Genomic DNA, 23,267 nt, shown 5'->3' on the forward strand with positions numbered 1-23,267 from the left:
ATTTTATATGATGTTGAGATGATCTGAAGAAGCTTTTTTGTTCGTAGTGACAGAACATCTTCTCTGTTTCGTTCCTTTAATGGACGCTGCCTCCCTTACATGCACAGAAATGGCTCAATGCAACAACATTAACGGTTGCTGCTTTGCAGGGTAATTAAGTCATGACCAGTGAACCTGTGAAAGCAGGTTGCACCTCGGAGCCACTGCATGTTGGCCGGACGCCACAGCAATCTGACTCACTCATTTTCCTTTTTTTTTTGCGTGTTTATCAGAGGGCAGTCAGAGTTATAGGTGAGGGTGCAGGAGGTTCAGAGGTTTTAGACCTAAAATATTGTGTATTTTGTTCATCTCGCTGTGGATTTCATGCCAAGAATTTGCTCCGAGGCCAAACAGGAAAGTCCTCCCTTGTTAGGACTCTTGAAATTGCTGCTTCTTTATCAGGAACAGAACAAACACAAAGACGGAACGGTTTAAAACACAGAGTCCAAATTGTTTCCAACTTGAAAGTCAAAGACACGGTTGGCAGTTTGAAGTCGGAGGGTCCACGCATCACTTCTCCTTTGAGTTCAGTCAGAGCTTTGCATCTATTTGAAACTCGTCTTTCTTTACTCAGGGGAATTTGCTTGACAGGTATGAAACTTTAATTTCATCACAAACACGCAAAGTCATTGAATTTGCTCTCTCAAGGCAACTCATCTTAGACAGGGTGCAGACCTCCGATAAGTTGTTTTGCAGACATCCTTCATGGATTAATATGTAGTGGAGGAGAGGGCTCCACTTCAGGTTCACAGAAAAAATGACAAATTTTAGGTCCAAAATGAGCCATCGAAACCTGCTGATGCAGACAGTGATGGGAAAAGTAGAAACATTGAATAAACGTCAGCCTCCGGCGCAGGACCATCAATGAGAGGGGCAGCAATGATTCAAAAGAACACTTTAACAACCTTTCACTTTGTTTTGTCCCGCCTTATGGGCAGCACATGGTAGGACAACAAGACCCGGTGACAGAAAACTACAGAAGTCACGTAGTTCATGGTGGGATGCTCTGCTTCCTGCAGGGAACTCTGTCCCTGAGCTCAAGCAGCAGTCGGTAAAACCTCTGCCACGCCTGGGTCGGCCTCCACTTTGCATCAGGAAGAATCGGGAAAATGAAACATTTTTAGTTTTTTACATAATTGTTTTTCAACATTTAGACAAGTTATTACCACCAAAATTTTTTTTTTATCCAAATGCTTGACTAAACAAGTTTTAATGTTGAACAGTAAGCAACTTAAACGATAAAAAGGTAAACTTATTTAACTAAAATACTGTATGTATGCTCGACAATTATAAATAATATGTACATAATAGTAATATTATGTTAAATCATAACATTATTGGATATTATTCAACGTTAACTTGGGGGAAATTATTATTATTATATAAACTTAGGTTTATAATTTGCATGAAGGAATCAGTTACGTAAAGCATGTGATGTTAATGTAATCAGAGCTTGTCTAAAAGGTGTTTCCAGCTGGGTTTTCGTCTCTTTTGCACTTTTATGTATCATCAGGTACAATTATATAAAGTATAATATATAAAGAGTATTTAATTGCACAGTTTTCTAACTTCTACATTGCAATGAACGATTAACTGTCATTTCTCCTGCTACTTAGTGCTCAGCATATTCAATCGATTTAACATTTGAGCGTATGCGCGAGTGTACGCTGAATAATTGTTCTTATTTTAAGGATAAAGGCTATATTGATTAATTCTATCGCTCTTTTTTTCTCTCTGTATTGCGAGTGACAGAACATCTTCTCAGTGTTTTGTTCCTTTAATGGACGCTGCCTGCCTCACATTCACAGAAATGGCTCAATGCAACGACGTTAACTGGCTGCTGTGCAGGGTAATTAACTCGTGACCAGTGACCCTGTGAAAGCAGGTTGCACCTCGGAGCCACTGGTGCCGCATGTTGGCTGGACGCCACAGCCATCTGAGTCACTCTGTGTTATTATCTGCGATGCATCACTCATTACAGTCACTTCTCTCATTTCTACATGTACATATATATACATAAAAGAGGGTAAATACAACCCCAGTTAAACTGGGTGCAGACGATGGTCCTTTCAGGGTCACCACAGCTAATTATCATGTTTCAAATACTCTCCGTCCGTCCGACCGTCTCATTTTACCGGGGTTGGACTGAGAGAACACCGACTCTCTGCACTGGTGAAGCAGGGAGTCCAAAAACTATTTCATTCACTTTGCAACGCGTCACACGTCATCCTTTGTGTAACAGGAGGCAGACTAATTCTATACAACCCAGTTGGTTAGGATGAAATGAATCCAGTTTATTCCAACAGAGTTCCGATGCAAAATTCATATAATGTGGGTTCGTAGGCAGCAGACTGCGTTTAATGTCTGTTAGGCGACGCTCGACTGCGCTGATGCGCCATCTGTGTCCCTCCCATATAAGATTCGTCTTCAGAGGAGAAGTTAACCTTGCGTCTCCTGTCTTTTCCTCTCTTTGTGTGCAGATTTGGACAACAGTGATGCCAACGAGCGGCTCAAGTTCAGCATACTGAAGAGACTCCCTGAGGTACTGCTACATTAACTTTAAGCTGAATAAGTGTCTGCTTCGTGAGATACAGAGTCCCCGAAACTCTGGACCGGCGAGGATGACATCAGCAGCCGGCACGTGCCGCATGCAAACTTAGGAGGACGCAGGCGAGCCCGGAGATCATGTGGAGTAAAACGGCGAGCAAGGCGTCGTAATCGGTTCCATTAGTGAGGGGCGAGTTTTGATCTTCCTGTCGAATGATTCTCTCCCCGAACCTCCTGCTCTGCGCCAATTAGGAGTTTGGAGTTATTTTAGGTCTGTTCTCCCTCAAGCCCCCCTCGAGCCAATCACAGCGCTTGTGTAACCAGCCGCTGTGCGTACGTGTGTGTAGGTTGAGCAGGGCTTTGCAGAGATATCACCGCTTCTCTGTGTGTTTGTGTCCTTGTGTAACTTCCACGTGGTCTTGTGTGGGTCCACTATACCTGTGTGTGTGTGTGTGTGTGTGTGTGTGTGTGTGTGTGTGTGTGTGTGTGTGTGTGTGTGTGTGTGTGTGTGTGTGTGTGTGTGTGTGTTCCGCCCGCACTGTGATCAGAGGAATGTTGAGTGTTTTGTGTCTCTGTTCTGTTTCCTGCCCGTCAGACTTGTGCTGGGTGAGTTTGGCAGGCAGGAGAGATTTAGCAGGTACAACACACTCACGTACACACACTCTGGCAAAGTTGGAGAACGAGATGTTTGCCTGCAGTAGAGGATTTGTACCTTGACTAAACTGCACCTCTTACAAGGCTCTCTCACACACACACACACACACACACACACACACACACACACACACACACACACACACACACACACACACACACGTGTATATATATATATATATATATATATATATATATATATATATATATATATATATATATATATATATATATATATATATTAGGGATGGGCGGTATGGACTAAAAAATGTGTCACGATAATTTCTGGCATTTATCCCGATAACGATAAAAATGACGATAAAAAAAATACCAATTCAACTCCACCTTTGTAACTATAAATCTATCTTGCTCTCGGATCTGCCATGTTTGTTACACAAAAACATCATCAACGGGAATCTTTCTTTCTTTCTTTCTTTCTTTCTTTCTTTCTTTCTTTCTTTCTTTCTTTCTTTCTTTCTTTCTTTCTTTCTTTCTTTCTTTCTTTCTTTCTTTCTTTCTTTCTTTCTTTCTTTCTTTCTTTCTTCATCTCTCTCTTTCTTTCTTCCTTTCTTCCTTTCGTCCTTTTTTCCTTCCTTCCTTCCTTCCTTCCTTCCTTCCTTCCTTCCTTCCTTCCTTCCTTCCTTCCTTCCTTCCTTCCTTCCTTCCTTCCTTCCTTCAGGCTCATTTCCTTCCTTTCTTCCCTTCCTTTTTTCAGGCTCATTTCCTTCCTTTCTTCCCTTCCTTCCTTCTTTCCTCCTGCTCTCTCCTTCCTTCCTTCCTTCCTTCCTTCCTTCCTTCCTTCCTTCCTTCCTTCCTTCCTTCCTTCCTTCCTTCCTTCCTTCCTTCCTTCCTTCCTTCCTTCCTTCCTTCCTTCCTTCCTTCCTTCCTTCCTTCCTTCCTTCCTTCCTTCCTTCCTTCCTTCCTTAAATCAGCTTTACACAAAAACGTCATCAAGGGGAATTTATCGTTTTTACCGTGAGATGACAAATTCTTACCGGGGGGAATTTTTTTGACGGTATATCGTGAACGGTAAAATATCGCCCATTCCTAATATATATATACTTAACGGTTCAAACACACACATCAGTGTTGGGTAATATCACTTTTAAAGCAACACTGCTGAAGAATGGTGAGCTTTGCCCTTGTCGCCCCCTACAGCTCCACTGTGGTGTGACACTGTTGTAAACATAGCGGTTCACGTGGCTTTTTTCACCAGCAGGCGATCAGTGTAACCAGCAAAGAAAGTGCAGCTTTACGAGACCAACACATGGAACCGAAGAGGAAGCGTTTTAGTCGAGGAGGGAAACGGGTGTTTAACCTCCCGGCCCTCAACGAAGCAGCAAAATGCTGCGACTCTGCTCGGAGTTTGCAAAACACACGGAGAACGCCTGATTCTCCAGAACACGTCACACTCCAACATCAATCTGGACTTTAGTCTGAGTTTGAGGTGGAACATGATTGTGAGATGTCTAGGAACTGATTAGGTGAGAGACAAAGGCAAAATTACCAAGTGGACAACTTTATTAGCGCATAAAAACAAGAAAAAACAGCGACAGCACCATAAACCAGCTAGTAGGACGATTATGAGTTCTGCTCTGATCTTGCATCCCATTTCTTCTTATAGCTCTTTCTAGTGGGTAGAAACCCGTCCCTGTCTGGTCCCTGGCTCCGACTGCTAGAAGCTAGCCAGCTTCAGACACAGGTGTTGTCGTTGGGGTGGGTGGAGCAGGAGATGGACAGATGGGCCAGTGCAGCACCTGCAGCCATGTGGACCAGTCTGTTGAGGTTAAGAGGGAGCTGAGCCAAAGGGCCGGACTGGTACCTGGTTAGGGTTGTCACCTTTCAGAAATAAAAATAAGAGACGCCCCGATTTCAGCAGCGCAGGCGCCAAAAAAAGGGACATCCCCAAAACGTCTAAACTGCATAGAAATGTATTTATTTTATATAGAAAAACAAAATGCTTTGATTTAAAGTTTAAAGTGATTTAATAGCATTGAACTTGCATGACTGTAGAGACAGCCAACCATACTAGCAACTGAAATATCCTCCTATGCTACGCACGTCCACATCAGCCCAGATGTATAATATAGCCTACAGGTGAAGAATATGGTGTAAAAGTTAATTTATTTCAATAATTCAACTTAAAAGGTGAAACTAATATATTACATAGTCTCATTACATGCAAAGCAAGATATTGTAAGCCTTTATTTGTTATGATTTTGATGATTGAATTGTTTATTGATTTCATAAAACATTCTAATTTTTTTAGATATTTTTATTTGGGGTTTTCATAAGCTATGAGCCATAATCATTAAAATTATAACAAATAAAGGCTTGAAATATCTCACTTTGCATGTAGTGGGAAATAATATATTTGTTTCACCTTAAGTTGAATTTACTGAAACGAATGTTTTGCAATATATTCAAATTTTCCAACCTTCACCTGTATATGATGACATCAATAAATAACAGAAAGCGAACCAACATATATTGCTGTTAATATATCCTTTCCTTTATTTTGTTCATTATTGTTAGTTTGTTGTTCATGTGTGTGCGAGTGTGTGCGCGTGTGTGAAATACGGAAAAAACTGCGTTCCGTTTTGGTTTAATACGGAACGCAACTTTTAATTCCCAATTACGTAACAATTACGTATTTCAAGGGACGGTTGGCAACCCTATACCTGGTCCATGCACCTTCCTACCTTCACCTGTGGATACCAACTTTGGCTAGTGACCAAAAGAAAGACACTGCAGTGGCTGAAACATAATTCTCTACCCTAGACTGTTAACCTATAAGAAGAAGGAGCCAAAATAATGGATGAATGGGAACAAACTTCCTCTGCAGTGTGGCTGCAGTCCTCCTCTGAGATGGGGGGAGAAGTTTCTTCTCCTCCACGCTGACGGGAACCAATTAAGGTGGTCCGGGAAAGTGCTGAGGATTCCACCTGGACTCCTTCCGAACAAGGTGTTCCAGGCACGACCCGGGGAAGATCCAGCACACACCGGAGAGATTACATCTCTTAGCTGGCTTGGAAACGTCTCCATATTCCCCCGGAGGAGTTAGAGGTGGAGGCCGCCCCAGCAGCTCAACACGGATAAGTGGATTAATGGATGGATAAATTGTCTCTCAAGAGTCGAAGCCAAACATAGCCAGCTCAGTTTTTCATTGAAATACCAATACTGATAATAAAAAACCCTCCAGATTCATGTAGTTTTTGCAGAAAAATACCTTAAACACAAACATCCACTGAAACACGTTTCATGCATAATATTATTCGTTTTTATTTACTTTTTGTGAATGGACCATATTGATCAGTGATCAGTAAATGGTAGATCCAGATGTATTCTGAGAAATTTAGTGGAAAATTCTTGTATTTGTTAAAGATCCAACTTGTACATGAAAACGATCTCCTGACATTAGGGTTTTGTTTTGGTTTATCTCACCATCAAAGTATGGTTTGCCTCAGTTTTTCTGTGCTCTGTGAAGCCTCCCGTCCAAAGATGGTGCCGTATCTATGTTGCCCAGCGCTGCTTCCCGCGTGGTAGAACATGTCATGAATGATGTCCTGGAGCTCAGTCCAAGTTCCTGATCCCTAATAGCTTCTGCTTGAAGCAAAAACACTAACTGAAAATGAGTAAAGCAAATGAGAAGAATTAGCTCTGATGATGCACAAATTCTTCTGTGGCGTGTTTTTATGAAGTGATTTAACTGCTGTTCATCAACTCATTTGAAGCAGATGGGAAGAAAGCTTTTTTTTCTTTTCTGTTTTTAATCCTGTCATCAGTCACAACTGTGGTGTCTGTTTGAGTTTGATTTATTATCCTGATGTGAATTTCACATCGCTGAAGAAAATACCATTTAGTCTGGAACCCCTCATTAGCAGTCTGCTCCTCGATAGCAGGTTTATGTTCCAGTTGGCAAAATAGAGAAAGGACAGCTGTTCGCTTGCACCAGGGAATTTGTTTTTGTTTTCTTTTGAAAGCAGGAGCAACATGCCTCAAATATAAACTATTGTGTGCATCTGTGTGTGTGTGTGTGTGTGTGTGTAGCCTATGGAGCAGAGGATCTTCCATATGTGGGATCATCCTGTCAGCTCAGCGTCAATCTCCAGAGATTATGTCAGGGCACTGCTGGAGAAACGCAACAAAAATAAGGTAAGAGAGGAGTGTGTCATGCATGCTGCACAGTAAACACCTGCTATCTCTCATACACACACCTAAAACACAGCCGAGTACCTGTGCAAATGCTCCCGATGCAAACGGGCGGAGATAAAAGCTCTTTGAAACATTTCCATGCAACCGGCACTGACATTTTGTGCAGTGACTTATTATAATGTGTGAATGCGTAAAAAAAGTTAAACCCCCACAACCAACTTTATCTACAACAAGCCTTAAGTTGGTGTTTCTGCAGATATGCATGAATGTGTGTCCTGTTTTCTTATCTTCTCAAGGAATTTGCATTAAGCTTCAGAGACAAACCTGGCTTCAGACCGGAGTTTCTGCCTCTTACCCACCTGGCTAAAATCCTCTCCGACATCGAGGCACAAGGTGAGAGCGTCTGCAGTTTATCTCTGGTTTACAGAGTGAGGCCTTTGGAGGATTTATGTAGCTGACGCCGCTCCTCCGTCTCACCCTGAGCAGCTCTCAATCCGTTCGAGGAGCAGGAGAATGTGGACGCCCGGTTCGTGGAGGAGACGTCTCTGATGCAGACGCTGGTGCTCTTGGGCTACGAGGGGAAATGAGGAACGAGGAACGAGGACGCGAGGGACGTGAGGTGGATGGACCGAGGGAGGAAGAGGTGGTGGAGGGAACGCCAACAGTCTGGGCCTTGAAAACACGTGATGGATGGATGAGACGTCGACGGAAGGACAGGGGAGAGAGGGCAGGAAATGACAAATGAGGGGAAAGACTGAGAGGCAGAGCGCTCATAAACAAGTTCTCACCGCGTGATGACTAATTAGGGCGGAGACGGAGGGACAGATGGAGGGCGACGTGGGCGAAGTCCACCTGTTTTTCAGGGAAACTTGAAGGGTGTTGCCATGTGAGAGGCGAAGCAGCATCTTACTCTACAAACACGAAAATCTATACACGATAACCAAAAATGATTGTACCCGGAGGAACTTGGGCTGGTGGAAACATCACATTTATATTGAAAAGAATCAATAGCTGCAGGCAGCTATTCATATAAACTCATTTTCTCCCTCTCGCGCCTCTCTTTCAAGCGATTTATGAACATCGACGTCAAATATTGTTAACAGTATTTATAAATCAAACAGGCTTGTTTCTGCTCCTGCGCTTCCTGTAATGCTGCTGCTGCAGCCCATCAACTAGATTACATGCCGACAAGAGCTGTGCAGACAGAGAGGCTCGGCGCGGTCCGCTCCGCATTAAATCTGACTTTAACGCCGAAGCAGAGTGGATGAACGCAGTGACACCGGCGCAATGTTCAGTCTGTGCAAGTGACTCCGCATCACAAGACTATGAGAAGATTGTGAATTTTAGATATCCTTATAAAGTCCAAGGAGATCTCAGTGCAAGTCAAGGGGGCTGTCATGAGGGTGGGAAACAAATCTGCAGGAGAGATCGTAAAAACCTCAGGTAGGGACTAAACAACAGCTTCTTCAAAAGAAAGAAAGCCATTATGAGCCCGACACAGCAGGTCTGGAGGACCACGGACGGCCACTGGGATGGATGATTGCAGCATCCTTCGCTTGATGGAGAGAAATCTCTTCACAACATCAACAGAAGTCAAGGTGACGATCTGCTTAGATTCAAGACTTTACTAGAAAACATGTAAAAAAAAAAGCCTCCAAGGTAACAAATATAAACTTCTATGAGAATGATGGGAAGAAGAAAGTACAGAGAACGTGTGCACAGGTTTTCTCCAACACCAAAGAAAATGTTGTTTCGGCTAGTTGGTAATATTAAATCCCACCTAAGTTTCATTTACATGAACTCCAATGTAATTTGATTCATGTGGGTAATTTAGGAGTAATATGAGTCATTATAGGAATAAATCAAATAAACTGAATTTGTTTGTATGTGTGTGTGGCAGTTAGAGACGGCTGGGTGTGGTTTGTGGACTAGAGAGTTGTTGAACAGCTCATCATGCAAAGAAGACACGGTGGAGGAAGTGTTGTGGTATGGGTATCTGTGGCTGCTGATAAAACGGGCTCAGTGTATTGATCTAAACTCTGCTCACATTCAGTCAAATGCTATAAAACCGATACATCGCTTCACAGAGCAGATGAATGACCCAAAACATACATACACTTTTTGAAGGCAGAGCACTTACATACAGTATACGTTTTTATTTTTTTTTAATGGCCAGCCCAGTGTCCTGATCCTAACCTAATAGAGCAAGATCTTTTTAGTTCCTGGAGACTAAACTTCAGGCAGGGAAGAAACTCAGGATTTGGACTCCAGACTTCAGGGAGTCACCGACTGTTAAGAAATGTTTTATACACGTATTCAAAATTATGGTTATATTTCCAAGTATGTGTCAATGTTCAAATGCTTTTGAACCCTTGGAAATTGATGGGCCTCGCTTGGAAAAGCTGTAATTCGTAAATCATAAATGCTGTATATTTGTGAAACCTCTTAAAGTTTACACTTTGATCCTATCTTGCTTGAATTTATATCCACGATGGTGGCGTATGAAATCAAAATCATAAAACCTCTGTCGCTGTTCAGATAGCTCTGGTTTGAATAATCTTCGTGCAGTAATCACTGCGCTCTCGCTGTAAATTGAGAACTTGTTTGGCTGCGTTGGCGGTGCCGTTTGCTGCAGTCCTCTTTGATGTAGCTGATGTTGGCTCCCTGGTGCTAAATTCCACATTTTATTTACAACCATGTTGTTGTTTGATTGTCAATCTCTCCTCTCAGACATAAAAAAAGGGATTTCTTCATTGCACCAATAACAGAACAAGGAGATGAAGGTCACACAAATTGTAAATAAAGTTTTTTTGTTTAAACTGTGTTTTTTTTCTTCTTTTACCTCCTTACTTTCGGAGGGTCCGAGGTGGGAGAAGCTCCGTGGAAGCAGTCAGCAATTGGATCCCTTTTTGCAATGAATTTCCTTTGAAAACCCCTTTTTTTGAGCAACTTTGGAGCCTGGAGATAAATTGGGAAACAATTTCAGCCTCCAGTGAAGTAGTTAACGCGGTGAGAAGCTTTGCACAGGGAGAAGTGAGCGGCCTCGTTCCTGGGGATAAAGTATTTTGGACATACTCTGCACAGTTCGACTGAAGTCAGGAAATGATCTCAGTCATCACACCGAATCACATTTCATGAAGAATGCACACTGCCTGTGTTGCATTAGGGACTTTCAAAGAATCGCTCTTCTCTGCATTTCCTCCTTTTCACTGTGAGCAGGTCGCTCATCCACCACCTGATGGCCTCCCCCACAATCGGTTATGCAGTCGCTGTTATGTAGCCGGCTAACAGTAAGGGGCTAAATTAATCTGAAAGCTCCATGCATCAGCTTGCAGCGGATGAACACACACACACACACACACACACACACACACACACACACCCCTCGCATCACCAGGTTGGCTCTTAAGAAGTTGACTCAAACAGCGAGCAGCTCCAGCCAGTTTCAACACGGTCTGCACCAGTCGTTTCTTAGCTTTTTGTGTTTTTTTCTTCTCATAAATCCCCATCAGATGAGCCGCTCATCTGTTCAATCATTCAATCATTTTTGCTATTCCAGTTGTTTCACCATTTATTTTACCTATTTATACCAGATTTTTACTGATACAAATGTAACCAACTGTTTGTGCATTACTTTTGTAATTATGAGGATTTATCCACAGAAAAAATGTTGGAAGCGGATTCGGATTATTTTGAGGAGCTTCAAAGGGAACTGACTTTGTTTTTTGGTCACAAGTAGCCAACTCAAAACTCTCCAGCTAATTTAAAGCCCCTCTTTCATCCCCTTTTTTCTTTGAGTCTCCTCTTCTGCCATCCGGTTCATTTAAATTCTCTTCTCTTTGTCATTCTCTATGCTCTTTCATTACTGGAGCTTCGTCTCTAGATTGATCTTTTCAGGCATTAAGCATGTGCTCCCGTCCTCACGTCGAGATGAAACCCGTCCAAGATTACAACCACGAAGGGTGAAACAACAAGGCTGAAGAAATGCTTAAGAATATTCCAGCATGTCAGAGGCATGAATTTATCTTCAAGAGAGATGTGGTTGACACGGTCACGATGTGTTGCTAGGAACTGACTTTAATACAACTGTGAAACATTATGCAACAATGTTTCCCGTTTCCCTTTCCCCGGTCATTTACAGTACGCCGTTTAACTCCAAGCTAAGCGTAAAGCGCTTCCAGTAAATTGAAAGAGAAAGGAAAAAAAGGAAACACAATTACAACCACATGCAGTTCATGAGTAAACGCTCACAAGGCAAAAGAACAGTTTGCTGAACTGTGAGGAAACGAAGGGCAGAGAGGAGGAGCAGTGGGAGGGTGAGTGAGCTGCGTGAGACGAATTACTGAGAAACATCTTGAAATTGCTGTTTTTCAGAGATCCTCGAGTTAAAACTGAACAATAATAATAATAATAATAATGACTTGCACTTATAGTGCAAGTCATATAGTAAACTGAGTGTTTTCAAGGGTCTAAAGGTGGAAACTTAAGTGGGCCCCTGTGCAGCTGTGTTGATGATGTGTTCTGGCCCTCCGAGGGTCTCCGTGCTGGGCTGCGGAAGCGCCTCATGGTGGGCGCTGGCTGGGAGGGTTTGAAGGGGGCGAAGGCTCCGTAGGGCACTGGCACACAGAGCGGGTTGTTGTGAGGGATGTAGGCGTTGGGCCGGACCTCGGCTGTGGTGAACTTCCCATTTGGCAGCTGCCTCCACTCATTCTCCTCAGCAAGCTGCGCGCACACACAAACACACACACACACACACACACACACACACACACATCAGAAGCAGTTTTAATATTTCATGTAAGATTATATGACCTTGTGTTAAATACTTAAATTTTAATTTTCCTGGCCATTAATCAAGCAAATGGAATAATCAGTACTTCAACGGAATAAAAAGCCTTAATAAAATTAAAGACAGCAGTTGTGCTCCGTCAGATGGGGTGGAGGCCAAAGTCAGATGTCTCCTCGACGGCTGACCCGACATGCCGTGTTATTTACTTCAGGGAACAATCTGGGAAACTGTGTAAGCAAACTGTTTGGAGGAAGGCAAGTGTTCTCAACACACAAGTGAAGCAGCTGCCAGCTGATCAGATGATCCATCATCATGATGAGCAGACTTTAACCGATACCAATCAAATACTAAAGCAGATAAAACTGGAGGAGACCTGTTATTCATTGATAAAGTTTAGTATAAGTAATATAGCATCATTTTTGATTCACATCTAAATAGCTATTGCAGCTTGGAACGGAAAGACTATTTCAGTCCTAGATTTTACACTCAAAGTGTGCAGGGAGTTAGTTCACATGTACCACGTCAGATGAAATGATGTAGTTCCAATAATGTGTGCGTAATTACGGGTGTGGTTTGTGAGCTGCAGCTGCAGTCTGTGGCGCTGACAGCTAGCTGTCATCGCTTCAGTTGTTTAGCACTTTTCACTGTTTCAGTGAATTGGACATCTGAGTTGTGAAGGAAGAGCTATGAAAGCATAGTGACTCTTAATTTAAAGATAACGAGGCTGGTTGTCCTGTTAATTGGACTAACTCAGACCACTGTGACCGGCTCCGGGTTGCCCTGGACGCGCAGTAGCCTCAACAGCCTTGTTTCAACTCAGACAGATCTCGTTTCAAACATTTCAAAAAGTCGTCTTTTTGTCTTCAGAAATTATTTTGGAAGGATAGATAAGGCTTGTTAGTGTCACAGCTAACTCTTGTTCATTCAAACCGTTTGCTCAGTCAACTCCTGCCAGTAAAAATGAAAAAAAAACTACACTTAGAGACAATATCTACACAGAGACACAACATTTAAAAACATTATGATCTTGAAAGAAACAAACCAACTGTGAGGCATTAAGACATTAAACATGTCTTTTAATTTACCCACATTTTTAATCCTTCTGGGATTCAGTGCAGACATATTGTTGTACAAAGATTTAAAAAGACGCACTGGGATATTTTGTAGGGAGACAGATCTAGTTATCACTCTCCTCAACAAAGCAAAAATGTAAATTATCTTTGAATAGATTGCAGTAAAAGACTTTTTTATTTTAATTCTTGCTTGGTATATTCTACAATTTGGGACAGAGTGGTAGCTAATTACCTTGTGCTTCATAAACCAGACCAATTAACAGGCTTCGTCCCCCGTGTGGAAAAACCTTCATCACTTCAGTTAAGGGTGCATTTCAACGGTGGAAATAAAAATGTGTTCCTCGTCTAATAAAATGGAAACATGGTCCAGAGAACACGGACACGGGCATTAAAACTGACTTGAACCCAGTGCGGTTGATGGATCAGTGTGTTGGCTTAGTGGGCTCCTGCTTGGAGAGACAATAAAATTCAGGTTTGCTCATGACACTCCTCCGACTTCCACCCCACAACAGCATGCAAATGAAGTGGGGCTAAACCTCAACTGAGACTTCAAAGAGATGGCGATATTCTCATGCATATGGACAGTTTTTCTGCTGGCATGTGATCTGAGGAATGCATGCAAAACAAGGAATTTGTTTTGTGTGCTTCGAATGTAAAGCTGGAGCTGCCAATAGAGAAACAGCAAAATAACCCTATTTTGAGGTTCATAAAGCACATTTGTATTCTAAAAATGTGAAATGCACGATTAACAATGATGCTAAATGGGTCTGTTTATGCAGGATTCTCCCAGTTTTCTGGTTTGGCATTTTGCTTTCAGAGTATTTTTATATTATTCTGGACCAGCAGTTGGAAGCAGGAAGGAACATTTGTAAAAAATACATTTCTGGGTAACAAAAAGAAGAGTGTCAGACACAGCTGATCCCATTAAGTGTGCCACTACTTTTGTTTTGGAGTCTTTCTGCTCCTCATATCCTGTTTGTGCTGTAATACAACTTGTATAGACTCTTTGTATAAACAGTTCTTAGTCACATTTCCAGCTTTGATCCAACAGAATCCAAACTGATTCCTGGCCTGGGTCATGTCCCTGCTACACCCACTCTTTGTCATTCGAGTCTCCTTTCTTTCCCCTCCATGCTTCCATTAATGTCTGACATGTGTTCCTTTTATGTTTCCTTACCCTCAGCCTTTCTTCTCTGTCCCTCTGTCTCCTCTTCTTGTCCCGGAGTTTCTTCCTACACTCTTCCTCTATCTCAGGGGACGGAGCCAGGCCCTGCTCCAACCGCTGCTGGCATTTCTCCTTCTGGAAAGAGAGAAGCGGTGCAGGATTCTTTAACTTTGTATTCCTTTTGCTTTGTCCACTCTGCATTGTCCTGCCTTGATTCAAATCCAACTGGCCAAAAACACATGGCTGCATCTGTGTCAGAGCCGTGGATCTCCATCTTCTTCTTCTAGTTCAAGCATCAATCATCAAACACATGGATTCTACAGGTCGTCAGGACAAAGTACATGTAGTAAATCTCAAATTTTCGTTGCTATTTTTGCTGACAGAAATTAATAGGACAGTCTCTTCAAACAGTCAGATTATTAATACTGTATTTCCTGTTGAATGATTCAGCTAATGACTTTTGCCTTGGTGACTTCTAATGTTCATACTTGAAAACAACAGAAAATAGTTGTATAATAATTCAATGTGAGTCAAAGCCAGATATAAAATATATTTAAATGCAAAAAAAGTAGGCAAAAATCATTTGGCTCTCACCAGGAAAATCCAGCCTCAGATGAACAACAACAGATCGCATATTACACTTAGTTATTTTCCAACAAAAAGCCAGTAAAAAGAACAGTGCAGGAACAGTGAGATGGCGAACGAAAGTCATGTGCTGCTTATCAAATAGACTTTATATGATCAGCAGCAAGGTGGACACATCTACAAAAACAGTTTGCTGGTTTGACCCATTCAGGTGTGTGTTAACACCATGTAGCCGTATGAAAGACATCAGCAGCGAGATTAGACAAGTATTTGTTGCTGCCCATCTATCTCTAACCAAGGCCTCGCACGTATGCGCTGGGAGTGTCTTCAGTGTCACTCTCCATTCACTTTTAACAGGGTGATGCCAAGTGTTGTCTGACTGAATTGCAGGTTCACAATGTCACGGAGCCGCAGGGCAGCTTTTATCAAAAGTGTCAGCCAATGAAGTTGTGGGTACACAGCTAGTACAAGCCGGAGAAGCCCTACACGGATAAGCATGGGTTTTATTTGTGCAGAGATCGTGACGAAAGTGGATTGGGTGTTCACAATTTACTGGAGACATGTCAGAGCCCCTCATTCTGCAAATATCAGTATTCATTAAGTCACTGTAAGATGTACAACAAATGTGAGTGCACTCACATTTGTTATACATCTTACAGTGACAGCAATAAAGTGACTGAGTCTGATTATTTGAATGTTGCCAGAACTTAACAATGTTACATTTGAACAAACCACAAGATGTCTAAAATAATGTCCCTCAGAGAGCCATTATTGCACAGCTCCACATGTGGAGGAACTAGATTTTAACGCCAACACCTCATAACCTCAAGCAGTGGTGGAGGGTTCATCATACAGTATATACTTACTTTTCTCCACACACTGCTTGTGGCTTAGTTTTTGTCAGATACAGAATAATGACTCTGTATAATTATTTTAACAGAGAAAATCAGTTCCTTCAGTTTTTTCTTTTTGCAATAATGGCTGCTAAAGTCAACAATGTTAAATTCATAGCCCTGTTTGAAACTGTAATTTATTTCTTTATTTTTTTCAACATTTTTATATTTTATAACAGAGCCCAGTTGTAAACACATAAAGATGGGAAGAGTCTTATCACCCAACTCTGGCATTTATGTTTGGGTCTGTCAAATGTTTTTGGGTTTTGTAACAATTGTTTTGTTCACAGAACTTGCAACTCCCCTGTTTTTCTCATTTCCATCTACAGCAGGCAGAACAACACACTTGATGAACCCACTTTCAGGAAAGCTTGTCTTTTGAAAACGTTTCAAATCAGTATAATGACGATCAAACATATAAACAGCAGCATTAAAATGAAAACAGAAGAACGTTGCAGACATACATGCAATTTTCGAACCTATAAAGGATATTCAGAACCATCTATTTATAAAACACTTACTGTGAATGGCGTCACTCTGGTAGAAGCTAAAATAAATAGTTTATTCTTAAATTGTGACTCAAATGTCAACAATGGAACTCCTCTTGGTTGCTATAGTTTCAGACGCCACTTAGATGATAACTGGTTTGCTTGGCTAAGAAGTCCCCCTTTCAATCTGATTTTCAAGCAACCATTTTGCATAAAACAAAGAATTTATTTCCTAAACCTGTTGAGACGTCGGCTGTGTGCTCAGCTGTTACTAAATATTAATCCTGACTCCTTGAGGCTATCAAATATTGTGCTACTCTATTCATTTTCTTCTCTTACACAGATTCTAGAAGCTTTTCATTGGCACGGTTTTAATTCTATGGGCCTCGCGGGAGCCTTGTTTTTCTGTGTATTCTCTAAATTGTGTTTCACTGAGCAAATAAGCAACATAAACAGGTTTGGTCTGAAAAACAAGGAGCTAGGAGGACACTGTTTACTCTCTTCGATCGTGGTCAGTGGACAGAGACAAATGGGAATGAAAAATGAGAAACATCGGAGGCTGAAGGAGGAATTTGCAAACAACGGAGTGCTTCAGAATGACATTTTTGTGACTACGTGGTTGTTGTTGTGAGCGGCTGAGACCCCCCGCTGACCTGGAGCTCTTTGTCTTTGATCTGCTGCTGTTGGGACAAAGCAGCAGCTTGCTTCACGGATAGTTCTGCTGAGACGGCCATGATACGGTGGTTGGTTTTGGTTATATCAGCCCGGACCTCGTTCAGCTGGAACCAATCACACGTGCACAGATTAGGTGGGCCTCAGAGTTTACATGCAATCAGATACAGAGCCATGAAACAAGTTGTGATGTAATTGATGTGATTAGATTGTTTCCAGTCTTGTTGCAGAAATACCCAGCTCAGTTTATCATTCCCACAGCACCAGTGTACTTTACATGGTGCACTACAGTCAGCAAACCTGTGAGTGTACATCCTTTTTTTATCTGTAGTTTATTTAAGGGGACCTATTATGAAAAACACGTTTTTTCCTGCTTTAACATATATAAAGTGGTCTCCCCTCAGCCTGCCAACTCAGAAGGAGGAAAGAAACCAAATTCTGCAGTGTCTGTACAGCCGCCCGGACGTGTCTTCTACGAGCCGTTCAGATTCTGCTCCTGTCGTGACGTCACGACAGGAGCGATGCGTGAAACCACGCCCACAACTAACTCCGCCGGCCGGAGCTTCTGCCATTTTTTCGTAGCGGTGTATCGCGTCATTCAGGCAGCCAATCAGCACAGAGCCTCATTATCATAGCCCCGCCCACTCAGAATCCCCCATAGAGAAGGAGGTTATTAGAAACTGGGAAGATAAAGACATGGTTTAGAGGGTGAATTTCTAATTTATTTAGCAAAAACAATCAAAAACTTGTTTTTAAGACATTCAAGGCCTGTTTAAAATAGTTATTAGATGCCATAATAGGTCCCCTTTAAGCTTCTGTGTGTTGGCTTTCAGATACAATATACAGTACATCTCTTAACCAACAGTAACCAACATTCTTCAACTGATGCGGTTCAGAAACAAGCTCGGCATCCTCTTCTCCCACCCCCAGCCGAACAGACCTCCCATCCTCCCTTGACCTACAGCTTCCCTGTCACACCTCAGTGATCTCATCTTCCACCTCAGTCATGGATCTTGCTGCTGCTCCATCATTGTCTCCCACCACACCGGTAGATGCTGGACCCCTTCTCTTCCCCCATCCCCCCGTCTCACTCTTGCAGTCAGGTGAAGAGGCAATTGGGGAAACTGAACCGGAACAAGGCTGCAGGTCCGGATGGCTTCCGCCCCAGAGTCTCCAAAGCCTGTTCGGACCAGCTATGTCTGTTTACATGGAATCTGGATACAATCGCAGTGTGAACATACCAAATGAAGCCAATTCTAAACTTTAAAGAGCCATTTTATGGACCCCCCGATGGACACATAACTCCATCTACTTTTTTGCAGATTCTGCCTCTTTTGAACTTTTGTGCCACAGCAAATGCAGCAAGATGTGAAGCTGGATGGAGATAAATGTCGAGAAGCTGAATAATACGTCCCGCGATGTCACATTACTCTGCAAATCTGAACAGCTCACCGAGTGGTATATTTTCAGACTTGGGTAACTTCAAATAAAGTGACAGCTTTGTACTTTCTTTTTGACTAGTCATTAAAAAGTGGGTGAAATGTGGATTGGAGAGGCTCAATGAATTTGTAAAAGGTGATAAATGCACCATATAAAGTACTCAAATGATGTTTTGGTGTATTTGTAAAAGACAAGATTGTAAATTAAAAACTGTAAATGTACAGTAGGTGTTTCTGAATGTGAGTTTTGATTCTGACATCAAGCAGGTCTTGAAACTATCACTTGATCCGTGTGTGTATTCAGTGAGCCTCATCTCTCGGCCTATATATAAGTGGATCTTGTTGTCTACCTTCCTTGCCATCCAGAGACTGTCCTCCCGGCAGTTCTCAGCCTGCTCGCTGAGCGGCTTCGAAAGCCGGGTCACTTGGTCCACCAGGAGTTCTTTTTCCAGCAACTGCGTCTTGCGCTCGGCTAGATTCACCTCAAGCTACACACGCAGAGAATCAGTGGCTGTAGACTTAAAGTACAGCTATTAAAAATGTCAGGATGAAATAACATTTTAAACAAGTTGACATGTACCTGCTCCATTTTCTGGACAAGATCTGCTGTTGATGGGTCTACACCTTTTAGCGCCCGTCTCTGATTGACACTTGGCTTGTCCCTTTCTTCTGACAACTGAGAGACAGTGAAAACTACAGCATTAGAAGCAGAAAAAGAAGACTACACGAGTACAAAGTGTGTACGATGATAATTTGTCATGTAAAATGTATTGACATTTTCATTATTGGTATATGCTGCATGTAAAGGCCAATAAAAGTGAGGAAATCACTCTCTCTGACATCTGCTAATGAAAACATTTCAGAATCTGTTCTGCACACTTCACAAAATGATTAAAAATGATGTGATGCTGTGCAGTAAGAGCAAAAAATCTGGAGATAGTCAGCGTCTTAAGTGCCTTTTCCTGCAGGCATTATTGAGATACTTATTGCACAGGGGATTTGGCTGAGAAAAAAAAAAGGTTTAAATGTAAAAAAGAAGCCTCGCCCTGTTAGGTGACAAGTCACTGGCAAAGGGTGATAAGAGAAGCCAAAATTTAAAAAGACACAAGTTCCCTCAAAGGAACCCGGGCTTTTATTCTCTGACATCCCTTAAGACAGCAGGAATAGAAGGGGAAGCAGGGGTAGCCGAGAAAGCACAAAGAGGATGAGTCAAAAGACTGGAGAGAAAGTAAAGGCAGTCAGTGAGAGAGCAGGGCAGGGGTTTCATATGCATGCCTGCAGTTGACAACCTAATCCTGAAACTGCTGCAGTCAGTCGCTGAGGAAGTGGGCTGAGTACATAAAAAAAAAAAAAAGTGCTGACATGACGAACTGATTAACTGTGCAGATGAATGACAGGAAATTAACATACAACACATCAGCCAAAGGTACCCGGTGGAGGTTTTGATTAGGGCTGCACATTATATCTCCTCAGCATCAACACTGACATCACATCACAGGACGTACAAGCAAATTAACCCCAACACTTCATGCTGCAACCTCGTTCTGCGTAACATGGGAGGGAAAACCACATTGTACATTTTTCATGATTTATCTCCACTTGTGTGTCTAACGGAGTACTGTGTACTCTGATATGTGGGCTTTAATAGGACTATTAACAACCATAGCTTGTTGCTTTGTAAATATCGCACAGGTGCTGCACGCACAAAGCATAATCCGCATGGGACATGAGAAACGATTAGGTGTCAGGAAGGATTCAATTGCAGAAGAAAGCGTTTGACAAGAGAGGTGTCTAATTTAATTAATCAAACATAAGACAGACTCACTACAACGTTTCCCAGCCCTTATAATGAGAATGTGGCAATGAAACTCCAACTAGAATCACCCGATGAGCCTGTTTTGTGAAAAAAGTTTCTAACCCAAGATTATCATTTAATATCCAGTATTTGATACTGATTGTGGAGAGAGAGATTAAGAGAAAGCCAGGTGCTCCTCTAACCTAAGCAGATAAACAACAATGACAGTTAATTTAATTGTACCTGGCCCCATTACAGCAAAATAAAGGTAGGCTATATATATAAAATATGAGCTTGAGATGATCAAGGAGCTGTGATGGGAACGATAAAAAGGATGTTAAGCAGAGAAGAGAGAAACAGATCAGATGACAAATGAGGGAGAAAAAAAATAGAATATGCTCGATATATTAATAGAAGCCCAGAGAGAGTGGAAAGAGACAAAGAAATATAAGTGAGGAAGGAAACTAAAGACAAGAGTGAGCAGAAGAGGAAAAACCGGTGTGGGGAAATGTGCACCTGACCTGACAGGACCTGGTTTATGACATGGCAGCGTCTCGTCATTCAACATAACAGATCTGTGCATTACTGTATGCTTATGTGCCCGTGTCTAATGGGAAAGAAGGACAGCGAGGCACACAGTTATGATTTCCATTTTCACCTCCCTTCATGAATGAGATTAATGAAGCCTCTCTTCTACACCCCGACAGAGTCAGAGGAGAACACACTCCTGTTACTTTATAGCATGTCTGTCACGTGATTAACCGAGGTGTTTGTTGGACTAAAGGACACTGGGAAAAAACACTCACAGACAGACAAGGCTGGCAGCAAAAAGATTATGGATTTAAAAGCAAGATTTATTCAAAGAGACTCATAAAAGAGAGAGATTAAGTGAAGAAGAGCAAAAGAAAGATCACATAAAGTCCAGAGTGAAAAATGGAGAATGGAATGGGATGTGAAAGCAAACAAAGACCAAACTTTAGAGAAAGGGGATGTGAGGAATCAAGAACTGAAGCAAAAACCAACTTTAACAACCTAAGTTTGTTGAAGTTACTGCAACCTGAAATGTTAGTTTCATAGGCAAAATTAAATGACAAATATGGCAAAGTGATTTCGAAACATGAATAATTCCAACTTTTTCTTACATAAAACACTTTCATATTTTGCATATTTCTTTCATTTTTCAGCAGGAGATGAAATGCAGGAGAATCCCCACAGAGTTGGCGTGCAGCATTCAAGCCTGCACAATGGAAATGAGAGCAGCGTCTCTTTCATAGCTCTTGCTTTGTAAATGGAATACTCACCTGTGAAAACTGGCAGCAACATCAGCATGAAATACAGATAATGTACACGAGTTACATGAGCAGTACTAACACTCTGTAGAAAGGGTTTGGAGAAGGGCAGGTGTTTAAAAAAAAAAATCAGACCTGACTCAGTCAGTAAAAAAGAGACAGCTGTTCTACCACCTAAAACCCACCTAAAGTTACTACTTTAGTTTGGTCTGTTTCCAGCTGTGTCACAAGGTAAATGATGACCAGGATCTGTAACCTTTCTCCTCGTATCCTCGTGTAGATTACCTCTGGGAGCTTCTCAGTGCACACTGGTGCTGCAGCTTTCTTCCACATAAACAGGATAACAGTGATTTAAAATCAGAGGCTATTTCTCTGCATGACCAAAACATGTGCTGAAGGACACTGGGCAAACAAAGGCAAACAGAAGTATAATATTCAGAGCTCTTTTCAATAATAGCTCTTCAAGGTTTCCATTTGATCGTCTGTCGTGTGCGTGAGTAAAATTAAGATGAACATCAGATTTTATTTGCTTTTAGTCTGTCCACAAATTTTAAGTCCAAACTGATGTACGATATTAAGTATGAATTTTTAGATATTTTTTACTGTGTTTTAGTGCTTTTTATGAGGATGAAGCTCTTCAGATGTCAACGGGCAGACTGAGAAAACTCTGTCTCGCCTTCACTTCTGAGTCTGACTGATCTATGTTTCACTCTCACCCGTAACCACCCTAAATCAGTTAAAACACAACATGATGGATGGCATACAGATCATCTCGATCAACCTTCCTTTCTTCTCTCTTCTCTTTAATCAATCTTTTTTTTTCCTACAATGCCCTCGCTTGTAGCCTTTCATACCCATCCTATACACTGACGTCCGTCTCTTTGTGCTCATCTGTCTCTGTGTCAGCATCTCTTTTCTGCCTGCCTACTCCTCTGTTTTCTTCCTCTGACAGTTACGAATCATGACTCCTTTCTTGGCTCATGATGCTGTAAAACATTGGAGATATGACAGCTTCCATGCAGCCTGCTAATTTGCATTTCATTTGCATAATTCCGGCTCAGTTAGCAGTTAACACGATGGCTTAAAAAGCAGCACAATAGATGGTACACTGCACGATTAACAGCATTATCATTAAAATGAATAATCGCCTCAGTTTTATTGCACATTCTAAGATTAGGCTTTAAAAAGCATCGTAATAAATATACAAAAAACTAAGAAACAGATGAGAAAAGCAAAAGGGTCAGCAGGGTATAACAGCATTAAAATCACAATTTTATGAAGGTTATGAAAAGCTAAGTAGCAGAACATGAGCAAAGGAGGCAAAATTAAGCTTTCGTAATCACCAAATAAAGGAAAATACACAAGACTGCTTAGATTAAACATGTTATGATAGAAAACAAGGTCAATTGTTGGTTTATTCGCAGAGCACAGCCGTAAATGGAATCAAATTTGGTGGTCAGAAGAATCCCAACAAGGCTATATTCTCAGAGAGATATGAAAGCAGATAGCAGCCCTGCTGGCTTGAATTCCTTTGGCAAATCATTGCAAAGCTTTAAGTCTATAACAACATAATCCTTAATTTTTCAGTCTCCAGCAGAGATACAGCAATAGAGATACATTTTATTCCTGCAGAGAACCACAGAAATTGACTTTTTTAATGTATTTTGGGTGCTCATAATACATT

The 23,267-nt window shown here is 41.7% G+C and overlaps 2 protein-coding genes across 2 annotated transcripts in view; one reads left to right on the forward strand and one right to left on the reverse strand.

The window, feature by feature from the left end:
• gsap (gamma-secretase activating protein) overlaps positions 1 to 10,272 on the forward strand; it is a 54,314-nt gene extending 44,042 nt beyond the window's left edge. Inside the window, exons 29-32 of the mRNA XM_061714737.1 lie at positions 2,520 to 2,581; positions 7,291 to 7,395; positions 7,692 to 7,788; positions 7,882 to 10,272. Coding sequence (XP_061570721.1) covers positions 2,520 to 2,581; positions 7,291 to 7,395; positions 7,692 to 7,788; positions 7,882 to 7,982 — 365 coding nt within the window. The 3' untranslated portion in view covers positions 7,983 to 10,272. The remainder of the gene's footprint in view (positions 1 to 2,519; positions 2,582 to 7,290; positions 7,396 to 7,691; positions 7,789 to 7,881) is intronic.
• Positions 10,273 to 11,375: 1,103 nt separating this feature from the next.
• Positions 11,376 to 23,267, reverse strand: part of ccdc146 (coiled-coil domain containing 146) — a 50,778-nt gene continuing 38,886 nt past the window's right edge. Inside the window, exons 19-23 of the mRNA XM_061714471.1 lie at positions 19,080 to 19,175; positions 18,850 to 18,987; positions 17,042 to 17,167; positions 14,435 to 14,557; positions 11,376 to 12,117 (exon numbers count right to left, since the gene is read on the reverse strand). Of these exons, the coding sequence (XP_061570455.1) occupies positions 11,857 to 12,117; positions 14,435 to 14,557; positions 17,042 to 17,167; positions 18,850 to 18,987; positions 19,080 to 19,175 (744 nt within the window). The 3' untranslated portion in view covers positions 11,376 to 11,856. The remainder of the gene's footprint in view (positions 12,118 to 14,434; positions 14,558 to 17,041; positions 17,168 to 18,849; positions 18,988 to 19,079; positions 19,176 to 23,267) is intronic.

Source organism: Cololabis saira, chromosome 23, assembly GCF_033807715.1.
Source record: "Cololabis saira isolate AMF1-May2022 chromosome 23, fColSai1.1, whole genome shotgun sequence".
In the NCBI taxonomy this organism is placed as follows: domain Eukaryota; kingdom Metazoa; phylum Chordata; class Actinopteri; order Beloniformes; family Belonidae; genus Cololabis; species Cololabis saira.